Source organism: Salvelinus namaycush, chromosome 42 (genome assembly GCF_016432855.1).
Source record: "Salvelinus namaycush isolate Seneca chromosome 42, SaNama_1.0, whole genome shotgun sequence".
Classification (NCBI taxonomy): domain Eukaryota; kingdom Metazoa; phylum Chordata; class Actinopteri; order Salmoniformes; family Salmonidae; genus Salvelinus; species Salvelinus namaycush.
Window position 1 is genome coordinate 1,128,317 of NC_052348.1, and position 19,072 is coordinate 1,147,388.

Below are 19,072 nucleotides of genomic sequence, written 5' to 3' on the forward strand. Positions count from 1 at the left end.
TTCTCTGTATATATCAATGTCGCTCTTGCTGCGGGTGATTCTTTGATCCACCTCTACACAGACGACACCATTCTGTATACATCTGGCCCTTCTTTGGACACTGTGTTAACAAACCTTCAAACGAGCTTCAATGCCATACAACACTCCTTCCGTGGCCTCCAACTGCTCTTAAACGCTAGTAAAACTAAATGCATGCTCTTTAACCGATCGCTACCCGTGCCCACCCACCCGCCTAGCATCACTACTCTGGACGGTTCGGACTTAAGAATATGTGGACAACAATACCTAGGTGTCTGGCTATACTGTAAACTCTCCTTCCAGACTCATATTAAGCATCTCCAATCCAAAGTTAAATCTAGAATCGGCTTCCTATTTCGAAACAAAGCCTCCTTCACTCATGCTGCCAAACATACCCTCGTAAAACTAACTATCCTGCCGATCCTTGACTTCGGCGATGTAATTTACAAAATAGCCCCCAACACTCTACTCAGCAAACTGGATGTAGTCTATCACATTGCCATCTGTTTTGTCACCAAAGCCCCATATACTACCCACAATTGCGACCTGTATGCTCTTGTTGGCTGGTCCTCGCTACATATTCGTTGCCAAACCCACTGGCTCCAGGTCATTTATAAATCTTTGCTAGGTAAAGCCCCGCCTTATCTCAGCTCACTGGTCTCCATAGGAACAAATCAAATTGTATTTGTCACATACACATGGTTAGCAGATGTTAATGCGAGTGTAGCGAAATGCTTGTGCTTCTAGTTCCGACAATGCAGTAATAACCAACAAGTAATCTAACCTAACAATTCCACAACTACTACCTTATACACACAAGTGTAAAGGGATGAAGAATATGTACATAAAGATATATGAATGAGTGATGGTACAGAACGGCATAGGCAAGATGCAGTAGATGGTATAGAGTACAGTATATACATATGAGATGAGTAATGTAGGGTATGTAAACATAAAGTGGCATAGTTTAAAGTGGCTAGTGATACATGTATTACATAAAGATGGCAAGATGATATAGAGTACAGTATATACATATACATATGAGATGAGTAATGTAGGGTATGTAAACATTATATTAAGTGGCATTGTTTAAAGTGGCTAGTGATACATTTTTACATAATTTCCATCAATTCCCATTATTAAAGTGGCTAGAGATTTGAGTCAGTATGTTGGCAGCAGCCACTCAATGTTAGTGATGGCTGTTTACCAGTCTGATGGCCTTGAGATAGAAGCTGTTTTTCAGTCTCTCGGTCCCTGCTTTGATGCACCTGTACTGACCTCGCCTTCTGGATGATAGCGGGGTGAACAGGCAGTGGCTCGGGTGGTTGTTGTCCTTGATGATCTTTATGGCCTTCCTGTGACATCGGGTGGTGTAGGTGTCCTGGAGGGCAGGTAGTTTGCCCCCGGTGATGCGTTGTGCAGACCTCACTACCCTCTGGAGAGCCTTACGGTTGTGGGCGGAGCAGTTGCCGTACCAGGCGGTGATACAGCCCGACAGGATGCTCTCGATTGTGCATCTGTAGAAGTTTGTGAGTGCTTTTGGTGACAAGCCAAATTTCTTCAGCCTCCTGAGGTTGAAGAGGCGCTGCTGCGCCTTCTTCACAACGCTGTCTGTGTGGGTGGACCAATTCAGTTTGTCCGTGATGTGTACACCGAGGAACTTAAAACTTTCCACCTTCTCCACTACTGTCCCGTCGATGTGGATAGGGGGGTGCTCCCTCTGCTGTTTCCTGAAGTCCACGATCATCTCCTTTGTTTTGTTGACGTTGAGTGTGAGGTTATTTTCCTGACACCACACTCCGAGGGCCCTCACCTCCTCCCTGTAGGCCGTCTCGTCGTTGTTGGTAATCAAGCCTACCACTGTAGTGTCGTCCACAAACTTGATGATTGAGTTGGAGGCGTGCATGGCCACGCAGTCGTGGGTGAACAGGGAGTACAGGAGAGGGCTCAGAACGCACCCTTGTGGGGCAACAGTGTTGAGGATCAGCGGGGTGGAAATGTTGTTACCTACCCTCACCTCCTGGGGGCGGCCCGTCAGGAAGTCCAGGACCCAGTTGCACAGGGCGGGGTCGAGACCCAGGGTCTCGAGCTTGATGACGAGTTTGGAGGGTACTATGGTGTTTTTTTTTTTTTTTTTTTTTTTTTTTTGGGGTACTATGGTGTTAAATGCTGAGCTGTAGTCGATGAACAGCATTCTCGCATAGGTATTCCTCTTGTCCAGATGGGTTAGGGCAGTGTGCAGTGTGGTTGCGATTGCGTCGTCTGTGGACCTATTGGGTCGGTAAGCAAATTGGAGTGGGTCTAGGGTGTCAGGTAGGGTGGAGGTGATATGGTCTTTGACTAGTCTCTCAAAGCACTTCATGATGACGGAAGTGAGTGCTACGGGGCGGTAGTCGTTTAGCTCAGTTACCTTAGCTTTCTTGGGAACAGGAACAATGGTGGCTCTCTTGAAGCATGTGGGAACAGCAGACTGGGATAAGGATTGATTGAATATGTCCTTAAACACACCAGCCAGCTGGTCTGCGCATGCTCTGAGGACACGGCTGGGAATGCCGTCTGGGCCTGCAGCCTTGCGTGGGTTAACACGTTTAAATGTTTTACTTACCTCGGCTGCAGTGAAGGAGAGCCCGCAGGTTTTGGTAGCGGGCCGTGTCAGTGGCACTGTATTGTCCTCAAAGCGAGCAAAAAAGTTATTTAGTCTGTCTGGGAGCAAGACATCCTGGTCCGAGACGGGGCTGGTTTTCTTTTTGTAATCCGTGATTGACTGTAGACCCTGCCACATACCTCTTGTGTCTGAGCTGTTGAATTACGACTCCACTTTGTCTCTATACTGGCACTTAGCTTGTTTGATTGCCTTGCGGAGGGAATAGCTACACTGTTTGTATTCGGTCATGTTTCCGGTCACCTTGCCCTGGTTAAAAGCAGTGGTTCGCGCTTTCAGTTTCACGCGAATGCTGCCATCAATCCACGGTTTTGGTTTGGGAATGTTTTAATCGTTGCTGTGGGTACGACATCGTCAATGCACTTTCTAATGAACTCGCTGACCGAATCAGCGTATTCGTCAATATTGTTGTTGGACGCAATGCGGAACATATCCCAATCCACGTGATCGAAGCAGTCTTGAAGCGTGGAATCAGATTGGTCGGACCAGTGTTGAACAGACCTGAGCGCGGGAGCTTGCTGTTTTAGTTTCTGTTTGTAGGCTGGAAGCAACAAAATAGAGTCGTGGTCAGCTTTTCCGAAAGGAGGGCGGGGGAGGGCCTTATATGCGTCGCGGAAGTTAGTATAACAATGATCCAAGGTTTTACCAGCCCTGGTAGCACAATCGATATGCTGATAGAATTTAGGGAGTTTTGTTTTCAGATTAGCCTTGTTAAAATCCCCAGCTACGATGAATGCAGCCTCAGGGTGTGTGGTTTCCAGTTTACATAAAGTCAGATAAAGTTCGTTCAGGGCCATCGATGTGTCTGCTTGGGGGGGGAATATATACGGCTGTGATTATAATCGAAGAGAATTCCCTTGGTAGATAATGCGGTCGACATTTGATTGTGAGGAATTCTAAATCAGGTGAACAGAATGACTTGAGTTCCTGTATGTTGTTATGATCACACCACGTCTCGTTAATCATAAGGCATACACCCACCCGTAGCACGTGGTTCAGCAGGTATATTTCACTGGTCATCCCCAAAGCCAACACCTGCTTTGGCTGCCTTTCCTTCCAGTTCTCTGCTGCCAATGACTGGAACGAATTGTAAAAATCACTGAAGTTGGAGACTTATATTTCCCTCACTAACTTCAAGCATCGGCTGTCAGAGCAGCTAATCGATCGCTGCGCCTGTACACAGCCCATCCAACCAATTACCTACCTCATCCCCATATATATATATATATATTTTTTTTTTTTCTGCTCTTTTGCACACCAGTATTTCTACTTGGACATCCTCATCTGCACATCGATCACTCCAGTGTTAATTGCTAATTACTTTGCCACTATGACCTATTTATTGTCTTACCTCCTTATTTCATTTGCACACACTGTTTACAGATTTTCTATTGTGTTTTTGACTGTACGTTTGTTTATTCCATGTGTAACTCTGTTGTATGTGTCGAACTGCTTTGCTTTATCTTGGCCAGGTCGCAGTTGTAAATGAGAACTTGTTCTCAACTGGCCGACCTGGTTAAATAAAGGTGAAAAAAAAGAAAAGAAAAAAAAAAGAATGTTGACTCACTGAATGCATGCATTTGGCCTGTAGGGGTTATTTTCTCTTATGGCCCAGTTTCTAGAGTATTAGTTTAGGACAGCTTGGCACCCTGTCTAACTTGCTCATACTTTTTTTTTTAAATTTAATAAAATATATTAGTATGGAGTTGTTTTTTTGTCTCTCTCACCAGAAAGAAGTGTTTCAGCTGAAGGACATAGAGAAAATCGCCCCCAAGACTAAAGGAATAAGTGAATAATGATTATTTGAGATGAACCAGATGGATCGTTTTACAAGTGAAACCTGGGACTCGTGATTTATTTTCTATATGAAATAAAACTCTGCATTAAATTAAAAAAATGTCCCTGCGATGCCAATGTGCATTTTCTATTCAGTGACGGCATATGGATCCCAAATCTTTAAGACCGGCGAACTAACATTTCCAGAGGTCTTTATTTCACCTCTTGAAGTTAAGTGTATCCATGTTTTTGGGGCGAGCATTTTGCGGATGCCTGAAGTAGTTCTGCGCATTTTCTTCCCATGAATGTGCGGTCTGTGTCAACACTGAAAGTTGCCCTCACGCACCCGTAACAACATAATGATAAAATAGTCCCAACATCATCATCTTGGAAACCGAGTCTAGCCCAAATCACTTTGATTCATCCCTAAATTTAGCCTGTAGTATGGAGTGGGACGACACTACTGCCAAAAGGCACTAACGTGTGGGGGGGGGTGTGTACAGGGAGAACAACAATAGGGAAAAGCACATGTTTTAAGTGCTGGCACCATAGAGAAACAGAGCTGTGCTGTTTTGGTACGCACCCAAACGGGTCTTTATTTTCCTTTTCTTTTTTTACAGTGGACGTTACATTAATTTGGGGAAACTTGATCGGGCTGCCCGCAAATTATTAGAATCACATGTTTTTAAAGGCCCTGCTCTGGCATCTGCTGTGTATAACAGTCACTTATCACACACTGCAGAGAGGGAAGGAGGGAGAGAATGAGAGGGGGAGAGGGTGAGATCAGGGGCCCTCCTTTAAAACGTTGAATATGCATCCATTCTTTTCCTTGATGTAGCCTGATCACTGATTTCAAATAATTGGATAAGCAAAACCAAGGGTTCAACTACATCGCTTTCCACCAATCCAGCTATGTTATATCAGTGATTACTTGAGGGACAGGAGGGAATTATATATTTTTAAAAAGTCTCAGGAGAGAAATGGTGAGTGAGCGATGGAAGAGAGAAAGGCGGAGAGGCAAACGAGCGAGACAGAGGGACTAGAAACTAGCAATTCCAGATGTGCCAGACTATTGAGAAATTTAAGCATGTTGATAAATGAGGCCCCTGAAATCCTTGTTCCAGAGTTTGCTTAAACAGGGCCCATTAGTTTGATTCTCCCTGCTGCCCAACATCCTCCCAGTACTTAAAGGGGAAGTTCAGTGTTTTTCATATTCACAGTGTACGATACATAGCTAAAGTTTGTAGTGGCTGTTTAGAGAAAACAAAACAATGGATTACAGTTTCTCCTGGCCATAGACTACTTTCAGGATGTGGCGCCATCTAACTTTAAGTTGTTAAATACTGAACTTTCTCTATAACACAGCTCGTTCCAAAACACACCAGATCAACTTTATTAGTGCTACGGCAGAGGAACAGAACAGTGCATGATGTGGGACTATCACATTTCACCAGACGTCCTCGTTCCAGATGTTAGAACGTTCTATTATGCTTGGTGGTAAAGTTTCCCCTAGGTAGAGATCTAGGACCAGCTTGCCTTCCCCAATCTATCCTTAACCATTGTGGGAAAAATGCTAAACTAGCTTTATTACTCTCAGCTGATTTGGGATCAGTTAAGAGAGGGAGGGAATACACAGAAGAGCCCTGGACTCTGCAAATTTAAATCAACGTTTTCCCTTATCGCTGTAATAAATGTAAAGCGATTACGTGGCAGATGAGTGGGCTATGGCTGCGTCCCAAATGGCACCCTGTTCCTTATATAGTGTACTACTTTTAACCAGGGCCCATTAGCGCTTTGGTCTAAAGTAGTGCACTATATAGGGAATAGGATGCCAAATGGGATGCAGATTGATTCTGCTCTTGGTACATCTGGACCACAGAGTTGGAAGATTGAAGCTATATGAGCCTGGATAGTATAATGGGCTTCACTCGGTAATATGATGATTTGAAACAAATCTAGTTGTTTTGCTATGGAGTGTGAATGTACAGTGGCTTGCAAAAGTATTCACCCCCTTTGGCATTTTTCCTATTTTGTTGCCATACAACCTGGAATTAAAATAGATTCTGCGGGGGTTTACACAACATGCCTACCACTTTGAAGATGCTAAATATTTTTTGGGGTGAAACAAACAAGAAATAAGACACAACAGAACTTGAGCGTGCATAACTATTCAGCCCCCCCCCCCCCCCAAGTCAATACTTTGTAGAGTCACCTTTTGCAGCAATTACAGCTGCAAGTCTCTTGGGGTATGTCTCTATAAGCTTGGCACATCTAGCCACAGGGATTTCTGCCCATTCTTAATGGCAAAACTGCTCCAGCTCCTTCAAGTTGGATGGGTTCCGCTGGTGTACAGCAATCTTTAAGTCATACCACAGATTCTCAATTGCATTGGGGTCTGGGCCTTTATTAGGCCATTCCAAGACATTTAAATGTTTCCCCTTAAACCACTCAAGTGTTGCTTTAGCAGTATTCTTAGGGTCATTGTCCTGCTGGAAGGTGAACCTCTGTCCCAGTCTCAAGTTTCTGGAAGACTGTAACAGGTTTCCCTCAAGAATTTCCCTGTATTTAGCCCCATTCCTTCAATTCTGACCAGTTTCCCAGTTCCTGCCGGTGGAAAAACATGGATGGTGTTCTCGGGTGAGGAGAGGTTTTGGGTTTGCGCCAGACATAGCGTTTTCCTTGATGGGCAAAACGCTCAATTTTAGTCTCATCTGACCAGAGTACCTTCTCCCATATGTTTGGGGAGTCTCCCACATGCCTTTTGGCAAACACCAAATGTGTTTGCTTATTTTTTTTATTTAAGCAATGGCTTTTTCTGGCCACTGTTCCATAAAGCCCAGCTCTGTGGAGTGTGGTCCTATGGGCAGATACTCCAATCTCCGCTGTGGAGCTTTACAGCTCCTTCAGGGTTTTTCTGGTCTCTTTGTTGCCTCTGATTAATGCCCTCCTTGCCTGGTCCATGAGTTTTGGTGGGCGGCCCTCTCTTGGCAGGTTTGTTGTGGTGCCATATTCTTTCCATTTTTTAATAATGGATTTAATGGTGCTTTGTGGGATGTTCAAAGTTTCTGATATTTTTTTATAACCCAACCCTGATCTGTACTTCTCCATGTTGTCCCTGACCTGTTTGGAGAGCTCCTTGGTCTTCATGGTGCCGCTTGCTTGGTGGTGCCCCTTGCGTAGTGGTGCCCCTTGCTTAGTGGTGTTGCAGACACTTTGGCCTTTCAGAACAGGTGTATACAGTTTAAGTCGGAAGTTCACATACACCTTAGCCAAATACATTTAAACTGTTTTTCACAATTCCTGAAATTTAATCCTAGTAAAGATTCCCTGTCTTAGGTCAGTTAGGATCACCACTTTATTTTAAAAATGTGAACTGTCATAATAGTAGTGATTTATTTCAGCTTTTATTTCTTTCATCACGTGGGTCAGAAGTTTACACATACATACACAATTAGTATTTGGTAGCGTTGCCTTTAAATTGTTTAACTTGGGTCAAACGTTTCAGGTAGCCTTCCACAAGCTTCCCACAATAAGTTGGGTGAATTTTGGCCCATTCCTCCTGACAGAGCTGGTGTAACTGAGTCAGGTTTGTAGGACTCCTTGCTCGCACACGCTTTTTCAGTTCTGCCCATACATTTTCTATAGGATTGAGGACAGGGCTTTGTGATGGCCATTCCAATACCTTGACTTTGTTGTCCTTAAGCCATTTTGCCACAACTTTGGAAGTATGCTTGGGGTCATTGTCCATTTGGAAGACCCATTTGCGACCAAGCTTTAACTTCCTGACTGATGTCTTGAAATGTTGCTTCAATATATCCACATATTTTTCCTTCCTCATGATGCCATCTATTTTGTGAAGTGCCCCAGTCCCTCCTGCAGCAAAGCACCCCCACAACATGATGCTGCCACCCTGTGCTTCACGGTTGGAATGGTGTTCTTCAGCTTGCAAGCTTCCCCCTTTTTCCTCCAAACACAACAATGGTTTTTATGGCCAAACAGTTCTATTTTTTTATTTCATAAGACCAGAGGACATTTCTCCAAAAGTACGATCTTTGTCCCCATGTGCAGATGCAAACCGTAGTCTGGCTTTTTTATGGCGGTTTAGGAGCAGTGGCTTCTTCCTTGCTGAGCGGCCTTTCAGGTTATGTCAACTTAGGACTCGTTTTACTGTGGATATAGATACTTTTGTACCTGTTTCCTCCAGCATCTTCACAAGGTCCTTTGCTGTTGTTCTGGGATTGATTTGCACTTTTCGCACCAAAGTACGTTCATCTCTAGGAGACAGAACGCGTCTTCTTCCTGAGCGATATGATGGCTGCGTGGTCCCATGGTGTTTATACTTGCGTACTATTGTTCGATCAGATGAATATGATACCTTCAGGCGTTTGGAAATTGCTCCCAAGGATGAACCAGACTTGTGGAGGTCTACAATTTTTTTTTCTGATGTCTTGGCTGATTTCTTTTGATTTTCCCATGATGTCAAGCAAAGAGGCACTGAGTTTGAAGGTAGGCCTCGAAATACATCCACAGGTACACCTCATATTGACAAAAATTATGTCAATTAGCCTCTAATTCTAAAGCCATGACATCATTTTCTGGAATTTTCCACGCTGGAATTGTGATACAGTGAAATAATCTGTCTCTAAACAATTGTTGGAAAAATTACTTGTCATGCACGACTTGGTTGAAAAACAAGTTTTAATGACTCCAACCTAAGTGTATGTAAACTTCCGACTTCAACTGTGTATACTGAGATCATGTGACAGATCATGTGACACTTAGATTGCACACAGGTTGACTTTATTTGTCTAATTATGTGACTTCTGATGGTAATTGGTTGTACCAGATCTTATTTAGGGGCTTCATAGCAAAGGGGGTGAGTACATATGCGAGCACCACTTTAGAATTTTTTGAATCAAGTTCTTTTTTTCACTTCAACAATTTGGACTATTTTGTGTATGTCCATTACATGATTTCCAAATAAAAATCTATTTAAATTACAGGTTGTAATGCAACAAAATAGCAAAAACACCAAGGGGATGAATACTTTTGCAATGCACTATCATTAGGATGAGTCCCAGATGGTGCACTTGACACTAGCAATGACAATGAGGTTACAAGAATGACAATGAGGTTACAAGAACCACAGGTTTTGCCGTCCACTAATGACCAGGTTGAGAGAGGGGTACTGAGGTACAGTAACATGTCCCCACTAAGTACACTTACCTGCCACCCCAATCTCAATTCAGACATAAAGTGCACTTCCTAGGGAACTAGGGCACTAACACACTCCTGGGCTCTACATCAATTCACCTTTCTGTGATTCCTCACATCCTTTTCAATCATATTGGAGGAGATGGTCCAAGGTCCCTCCACTCTGACCTTTTTATCTAATGGGTTTTGAGAAGGTGAGGAGAGCGGATGCGACGAACCCAGGAAAGATTAACTGAGAATGAGCCTCTCCTGTCTGCAGCACCCATGTCAGTGAAGGAGGTTCTGGTGGATGACAACATGGTGGACTGTGAGAGAGTGGGCACCTCAAACTACTACTGGGCCTTCCCCAGCAAGGCCCTGCACGCCCGCAAGCGCAGGTTGGAGGAGCTGGACAAGCAGGTGATTTTAACGGGTGTATTGTGGCCTATGGTGGTCTAAGCCACTGCCTCCAGAGCATACCGCTGCAGCATGGGTTAGAATCTGACCCACTGCTACAGAAATTCTATCTTCTATTTTTCCTATCCAATAAACACAATATGTGTGGGACATCCCCCTTAATTGTGTGAGCTTCTCTGACACTGCGGGGGGGGGGGGTGTATTTTGATTTTCAATAGGGCAAAGTACACTGTCACCCCCCCACCTGACCTCTAACCTTAAGCTAATGCTGAGGGTCTACTGGCCTCTCTCCCCTCCAGTTTTAAGAGCTTGCTAGACTCTTTATCGAGTTCACGCCGGCGATTCACGTGGTTCTTATTACAGAACATCGCAGGCCTATAGACCTCATGTACCTAGTTTGTGTCCCAAATGGCCCCCTATTCTCTATAGTGCACTTCCATACTTAACTAAATTACCTTATGTGCCCTGGTAAAAAGTATTGCACTACATAGAGAATAGGGGGCCATTTGGGATGCTGCCCTTATCTGCATAGTCTCAAGCCCACAGACAGACCGGGGCATTTCCTGTCCCAAATGCGTTATCTGTTCTTAACTGTACTCTGATTTCTGTAGCTAGCACACCAAGCAGGCACACTTGTTTGCAGTAAAGCATATGCTTTCACTGTAAGTGGGAGGTACTACAACACTTACTACAACACTCAAACGTGATTAGACATACGAAACAGAGTGTAATGTTTGCACACAACTCGAACTGTCCATGTTGTATGATCAGTATTTCATTTTGTTAATCAAATGGCACTTTACATATCTTCAAAATAATGACTGAAGACAAAATTAAAATGTACCTAGACTGGCTTCGAGGTCCAGAGTTGAGTTTGAGGGGAGCGGTTAAGACCGCTGTCTTCATAGCACTCACACAGTCTACCATGTCGGCGTGTGTTCGAAATCCAGCCCACACCCTTCTGGCACAATCTTCTCTCCCATCTTCCCTGTCTTTCTCTCACTATCTATCCCCCCCAAAAATAACATGTGTAAGGAGTACATTGTCAACTCTGTCTCATTTGATCATGATCACGAGGAAGCTCTAGGTTCAGAACCAAAATAGCCTACGTCTAAGACCTAATAATCTCATTGCAGAGTTGTGGGTAGTGACTCGTTATCAGTAGCAGCGCTGAAGGTGGTGGCTGTGTGGCTTGTCGCAGGTGGCGGTGTCACTTAAACAGTTGGTGGTCCTCTCGTTAGCATTTCATCCTCGTGATGACCAAGTTCCCCACGCCACAGACCAGACAGTATGAAGGCGTGTACTGGGCGGTGAATAAATGGCTTCTAGTCGCCAGTGGTGCAACTAATTGCGGCGGCCGCCGAGTTGGAAATTTAACACATTGGCGTGAATATGTGGTCTGTTATCGGTGACATATTTATATGGGAACCCTCCCGTCTCTCATTCTATAAACAGTGTACAAGGAAGGTGACTGTTTCTTTGTTTTATAGTCAATAAACTTTTATTAAAATTGTATTTGAGTTATTGGTTTGTCACTGTCTGAACTTTTGAAAAAAACAATTTAATGCGAGTTATGATGTATAGAGAGATGTAAATTAAATGACACCCTATTCCCTGTGTAGTGCACTATTTTTGACCAGGACCCATAGGGGGACAGAGCCAATGTGCAAGAATACTAACCAGTGCAGAATAATTTTGGCTCATAGTTCTTTGCCATGACTTTTGATTGAGTGAGAAATATTATAGCTGCCTGACTCTTGCCTTCTGTTACCATGGGGATGACTGAGTTGAGGAGTATCCAGATTTTCATACCTGTTTCTACGGTATTACCGGAAGTGCACACACAGAGCACTATTTATTTTGACGCGCAAAACAATTCTCGGCAACAGGTATTTTGATCCAGGAGGGGATTGAATGTCACTGCTGAAACCAAGAAGCTTGATCTTGACATCTAGCCTCTTAGTTAACAAACCAAATGCAAGCTGGAGCACTGAGCTCGATATCATTTATTTGACATATCTTAGCTTTCTTATAGTTATACTTAAGTAGTACGCAACCCCGCAGTTATTGAAAATCATACCGTTGGTATTTCGAAATACTTTGATATACAGTATAAACGGTATATCGCCTAATGGCAGCTGTTTCATGCAGACACGATTAAGAATTTGATAATGTATGTGTATGATATTTAGTTATCTGCATGATTATTTAGTTCATATTTATGTGTGTGTGATGCATAGTTCCATGTGTGAAATTGAAGTTCAAGCCCACAAAACACAACATTGATGTGAAAATGTAACTGTGATGTTAAATTGTGATAATTCTAAATGTATTTTCTCGCCATAGCATACCGAGGAGAAACAAAGGAAGATGTCTCTGCAGCAGGCTGTCGACAAATCAAAAGTAGGACGTGAAGAAACCGTAAGTACATTTACGCCTTAAAGGGAAAGCAGGCCATTTTATTATCCTTCATTTTATCAATTATCTGCAATAATTGAGAAATAGTTTTTGTATTGTAAGATAAAAGGACTAGAATCCACACCTCTAAGGGGGGTTGGGGTGTGTATTTTGTTGCATATACAGTGCATTTGGAAAGTATTCAGACCCCTTGACTTTTTCCACATTTACGTTGCAGCCTTATTCTAAAATGTATTAAATTGTTGTTCCCCCTCATAAATCTACACTCAATACCAATAATGACAAAGCAAAAACAGGTTTTTAGAAATGTTTGCTAATTTATTAAGAATAAAAAATGGATTGGGAGCATTGCTGCACAGCTATTTTCAGGTCTCTCCAGAGATGTTCAAGTCCGCGCTCTGGCTGGGTCACTCAAGGACATTCTGAGACTTGTCCCGAAGCCACTCCTGCGTTGTCTTGGCTGTGTGCTTAGGGTCGTTGTCCTGTTGGAAGGTGAACTTTCACCCCAGTCTAAGGTCCTGAGTGACTGGAGCAGGTTTTCATCAAGGAACTCTCTGTACTTTGCTGCGTTCATCTTTCCCTCGATCCTGACTAGTCTCCCAGTCCCTGCCGCTGAAAAACATCCCCACAGCATGATGCTGACATCACCAGGTTTCACAGAAGGGATGGTTTCCGGTTTCCTCCAGACGTGACGCTTGGCATTCAGAACAATTCTTGGTTTCATCAGACCAGAGAATCTTGTTTCTCATGCTCTGAGAGACTTTAGGTGCCTTTTGGAAAAATCCAAGCGGGCTGTCATGTGCCTTTTTTACTGGTGGAGTGTTGCAGAGATGGTTGTCCTTCTGGAAGGTTCTCCCATCGCCACAGAGGAACTCTGGAGCTCTGTCAGTGACCATTGGGTTCTTGGTCACCTCCCTGACCAAGGCCCTTCACCCCCGATTGCTCTGTTTGGCCGGGCGGCCAGCTCTAGGAAGGTTTTTGGTGGTTCTAAACTTCTTCCATTTACGAATGATGGAGGCCACTGTGTTCTTGGGGACCTTCAATGCTGCAGAAATGTTTTGGTATCCTTCCCCAGATCTGTGCCTAGACACAATCCTGTCACGGAGCTCTACGAAAAAGTCATCTCTCCTCCTTCCAGGCTTTTTCTTCTTTGAACTTATATGTTGATTGGCATCTAAACTTTCATAGTATGACATAGAAGTAGCTTGCACTTGCTAGCTAATTTGTCCTGGATATAAACATTGAGTTGTTATTTTACCTGAAATGCTTCTTTGAACTTTATATGGTGATTGGCATCTAAACTTTCATAGTATTACCACGACGACTGACGACACAGTTCGTCTTTCAATCACCCACATGGGTATAACCAATGAGGAGATGGCACGTGGGTACCTGCTTCTATAAACCAATGAGGAGATGGGAGAGGCAGGACTTGCACTGCGATCTGCGTCAGAAATAGAAAGGACTTCTATTTTAGCCCTTGGCACCGCAGACGCTGGTTGACGCGCACAAGCAGTGTGGGTGCAATAATTGAATTATATCGATTTCTAAATACATTTTTGCGACGTGAGCGCACGCAACGCGACGCGAGCGATGTGTCAGGGTATTGGTGATGGGGGGTGAATCAAGTTACATTTTGGGATATTTTTGACAATGTATTGTTTTGACTATCGCAATATTATTTTAGCGGTAGTTGACTGTACTGCACAAACTCCTTCCTTCATAGCTTGTTCTCAATCTTTTTAAATGGGGAGCCAATTTTGTTTTCAACACATTTCCCTGACTGATCAAATATAAATGTATTTTGTCTCTCTGTAGCAGACATGGTGAGAAGTATGTTTGGAACATCGAATCGCAATAAAATCAGTATCGAATCGCAATACATATTGAATCGTGAGAATTGCCGTCTGTATCATATCGGCACCTAAGTATGGTGATAGTATCGTATCGTGAGATCCCTGGCAATTCCCTGCCCTAATGTGTTTGCACACTTGGTGTGTGTCTGTCTTTTGGGTTTTCACCTGTGTGTGTGTCCACCTATAAAGGAGGAGCGGGCCACTCTTCTAAAGGAGCTGCAGGCTCTGAGGGAGAAGAGTAGTCATCTGAAGGCAAAGCTGGAGAAGTACAGGGAGTGTGACCCGGAAGTGACCGAGGAGATGAGTGAGTACCCTGTAACCAGCCTCTCAAAAACAAGGAGGCTGCATCCCAATAATCTAACCTTTTTCCTGAAGTGTGCACTCGTTCACTACTCACCACAAATTTACAAGCATTGGATTGGTGTAGGAATGAGCTAGAGCACAGGTGTCAAACTCATTCCACGGGGGGCCGAGTGTCTGCGGGTTTTCGCTCCTCCCTTGTACTTGATTGATGAATTAACATCACTAATTAGTTAGGAACTCCCCACACCTGGTTGTCTAGGGCTTTATTGAAAGGAAAAACCAAAAACCTGCAGACACTAGGCCCTCCGTGGAATGAGTTTGACACCCCTGAGCTAGAGGGAGTTAACACCATTTTCTTCTACTAGTCATTTCCATGAAGGGAGATGAACAAGTGCACACTTCAGGAACAAGGAATAGGGGAATCATTGGGATACACATGGAAATACACCCAGATGTCCCTCCAAATGTCAGGTGTTAACTTTTATCCGTACTCTTTTTGGTTCTCGAGAAAGAGGCTATTTAGTATTTTATATGTCATATCAACAATGTGTCCTGCTTTAACCACAAGCTCATTTGACTGGATTTTGAACCTTGCCCTCATTTTGTGTATCTTCAAACTTTCGCCATTGTTGAAACCTCCCCATACAAATTCAGTTTGGATCGAATTAATAAAAGGAGGGAATCCAATGAAACATCAAGTGCCTAGTCTGGACAGATGGCTCAATCCACAGCTGTCCATCAGGCAGGTGGAAGCCCAGAGACTGAGAAGCCTGGACAGCGTCCAAGAGAAAGCAATCAAGCAGCCCTATACAAGTAGCCTACGAGTCCATGGTTAAGTTTGGAAAATCTGGATCTGCTCCAGTGGGTAGAAATAGAATGGATAGATTGGACATGGACCCAGTCCAGCACAATGAAATAGGATCCATAGAACAGACACTCCTCATGATTAGTCATGGCTAATCCAAAATGGCGACGCCATCAGATTTGTGCACCTTGCAGTTGCGTGAAGCACGTAAAAAAGGTAAAGAACTGATGCACTGAGAATCTAGTCATCGAGCATTCCAAATATAGCAATTTTAAACACCCGTCGGTCCACCGCTACTGCATATGGCTTTAAATCGGAATGCCCGTTCTATCCCTCTCCAAATCTATGCTTCCCAGCTGTTCTAGTTCAGTGCCTTCCCTTCCTCGACTTCTCTGGTTTCACAACTCAGTTTAACCCATCTCTTAAACCAGGAACTCCAACTAAGCCCATAGTTGTTATTGCATACACAACATTAACCGGTCGGGATTGACAGCTTTTAACGGTCTGCCCGTGTCCTGATTTTATAGACTGTTTATTTTTACACACCTCTCAACTGGTATAGGCACGACAAGCGATTGGCTATTTGGAGTCTAAAAAGGAATCGTTGTAGTGGCTTTAGTGTGTGTGTGTCAAATCAAATTTTATTTGTCACATACACATGGTTAGCAGATGTTAATGCGAGTGTAGCGAAATGCTTGTGCTTCTAGTTCTGACAGTGCAGTAATATCTAATAATTCCCGAACAACTACCTAATACACACAAATCTAAAGGGGTGAATGAGAATATGTACATGTAAATATATGGATGAGCGAAGGTGCAGTAGATGGTATAAAATACAGTCTATACATGTGATATGAATAATGTAAGATATGTAAACATTATTAGTGGCATTATTTAGAGTGCATTGTATAAAGTGACTAATGATCCATTTATTAAAGTGGCCAGTGATTGGGTCTCAATGTAGGCAGCAGCCTCTCAGAGTTAGTGATTGCTGTTTAACAGTCTGATGGCCTTGAGATAGAAGCTGTTTTTCAGTCTCTCGGTCCCTGCTTTGATGCACCTGTACTGACCTCGCCTTCTGGATGATAACGGGGTGAACAGGCAGTGGCTCGGGTGGTTGATCTCCTTGATGATCTTTTTGGCCTTCCTGTGACATTGGGTGCTGTAGGTGTCATGGAGGGCAGGTAGTTTGCCCCTGGTGATGCGCTGTGCAGACCTCACCACCCTCTGGAGAGCCTTGCGGTTGAGGGCGGTGCAGTTGCCATACCAGGCTGTGATACAGCCCGAAAGGATGCTCTCGATTGTGCATCTGTAAAAGTTTTTTAGGGTTTTGGGTGACAAGCCACATTTCTTCAGCCTCCTGAGGGTGAAGAGGTGCTGTTGCGCCTTCTTCACCACACTGTCTCTGTGGGTGGACCATTTCAGTTTGTCTGATGTGTACGCCGAGGAACCTAACTTTTCACCTTCTCCACTGCTGTCCCTTCGACTTGGATAGGGGGGTGCTCCCTCTGCTGTTTCCTGAAGTCTATGATCATCTCCTTTGTTTTGTTGACATTGAGTGAGAGGTTGTTTTCCTGACACCACACTCCGAGTGCCCTCCTCCCTGTAGGCTGTCTCGTTGTTGTTGGTAAGCCCACTACTGTCGTGTCGTCTGCAAACTTGATGATTGAGCTGGAGCCCCACCCTTTAACCCTTGCGAGGTTTAACTCGTTTAAATGTTTTACTCATGTCAGCCACGGAGAAGGGGGGGGGGGGGGGCGCAGTCCTTTTTAGAGGGCCGCGACGGTGGCACAGGGTGGGGTTGAGACCCAGGGCCTCCAGTTTGATGATGAGCTTGGAGGGTACTATGGCGTTGAATGCTGTGTTGTATTCAATGAACAGCATTTTTACATAGGTATTCCTTTTGTCCAGATGGGATTGTGCAGTGTGATGGCGATTGCATCGTCTGTGGACCTGTTGTGGCGGTATGCGAACTGAAGTGGGTCTTGGGTGGACGTTAAAGGTGGAGGTGATATGTTCCTTGACTAGTCTCTCGAAGCACTTCATGATGACAGAAGTGAGTGCTACAGGGCGGTACTCTCTCTGAAGAAGCCATTACAGTCCAGAGTGACTTAAAACACGGACTGTGCTCAGAATTTTGGGGAAACATCTGGCCTCATGTCCATTACGTTGTCCCCTTGAAAAAACAGCCCATTCCCAATGCTGTACTCACACGGCTAAACCGCTACAACAGCTGTGTGGCTCCCGCGACAGGGAACTCTTTTAGTCTGTTCTTTTATGGGTTGAACGGATTCGTTCCATTTTGCCTGTGCAATTGCTCTGCACATCAAAATAATAGGCGCAAGCGCACCAGTGAAGGCCCTAGTGCACCAGTGAAGGCCCTAGCAGGTGTGTGTTTTCAAGTTTCTAGTGGTATGTACGGGATACACATAGTATACTGTCCAACGAAATGCTTACATGCAGGTTCCTTCTTGACAATGCAACAACAATAACAAAGAATACGGACAAGGTAAAACGCTCACTAGAATAGAATAAACATTTTAGCATGAGTGCATTCTGAAAGTATTCACCCCCCTTAACGATCTGGCCTTAATGGCTGTGTTCCTAGGTTCCCTTTCGAGGGAGTTTTTCCTAGCCACCTTGCTTCTACATCGGGATTGCTTGTTTGCGCTTTGGGGTTTTAGGCTGGGTTTCTGTATAAGCACTTTGTGACATCTAATGTAAAAAAGGGCTTTATAAATACATTTGATTGACCCCTTGATTTTTTTCCCACATTTTGTTGTTACAAAGTGGGATTCAAATGGTTGTGTTGTAATGTTTTGTCAACGATCTACACACGACTCAAAGTGAAAGAACTATTAACATTTGTAAAAATAAATATGAAAAATAAAATGCATAATGTCTAGAATTAGGTAAGTATTTAACCCCCTGAGTCAATACATGTTAGAATCACCCTTTGGCAGCGATTACAGCTATGAGTCTTTCTGGGTAAGTCTCTAAGAGCTTTCCATACCTGGATTGTGCACCATATGCCCATTTATTTACTCAACCATTTTCAGGTTTTGCCATAGATTTTCAAGCAGATTTAAGTGAAAATCTAACTTGGCCACTCGGGAATAGTCACCGTCTTCTTGGTAAGTACCTCCAGTGTAGATTTGGCCTTGTGTTTTAGGTTATTGTCCTGCTGAAAGGTGAATTCATCTCCCAGTGTCTGGTGGGAACCAAATTTTGCTCTAGGATTTTGCCTGTGGTTAACTCCCTTCCGTTTTTCTTTTATATCCTGAAAAACTCCCCAGTCCTTAACAATTACAACCCATAACAAGATGCAGCCACCACTATGCTTGAAATGTGTTGTATTGGATTGGCCCCAAACATAACACTTTGTATTCAGGATGAAAAGTGAATTGCTTTGCCACATTTTTGGGATTATTACTTGTTGCAAACAGGATATATTTTTTATTCTGTAAAGTCTTCCTCCTTTTCACTCTGTCAATTAGGTTAGTATTGTGGAGTAACTACAATGTTGATCCATCCTCAGTTTCCTATCACAGCCATTAAACTCTGTTTTAAAGTCACCATTGGCCTCATGGTGAAATCCCTGAGTGGTTTCCTTCCTCTCCGGCA

The 19,072-nt window shown here is 43.8% G+C and overlaps 1 protein-coding gene across 1 annotated transcript in view; it reads left to right on the forward strand.

The window, feature by feature from the left end:
- LOC120035171 (meiotic nuclear division protein 1 homolog) overlaps positions 1-19,072 on the forward strand; it is a 34,568-nt gene that overhangs the window by 3,766 nt on the left and 11,730 nt on the right. The window contains exons 3-6 of the mRNA XM_038981994.1: positions 4,411-4,468; positions 9,930-10,069; positions 12,413-12,487; positions 14,530-14,644. Coding sequence (XP_038837922.1) covers positions 4,411-4,468; positions 9,930-10,069; positions 12,413-12,487; positions 14,530-14,644 — 388 coding nt within the window. The remainder of the gene's footprint in view (positions 1-4,410; positions 4,469-9,929; positions 10,070-12,412; positions 12,488-14,529; positions 14,645-19,072) is intronic.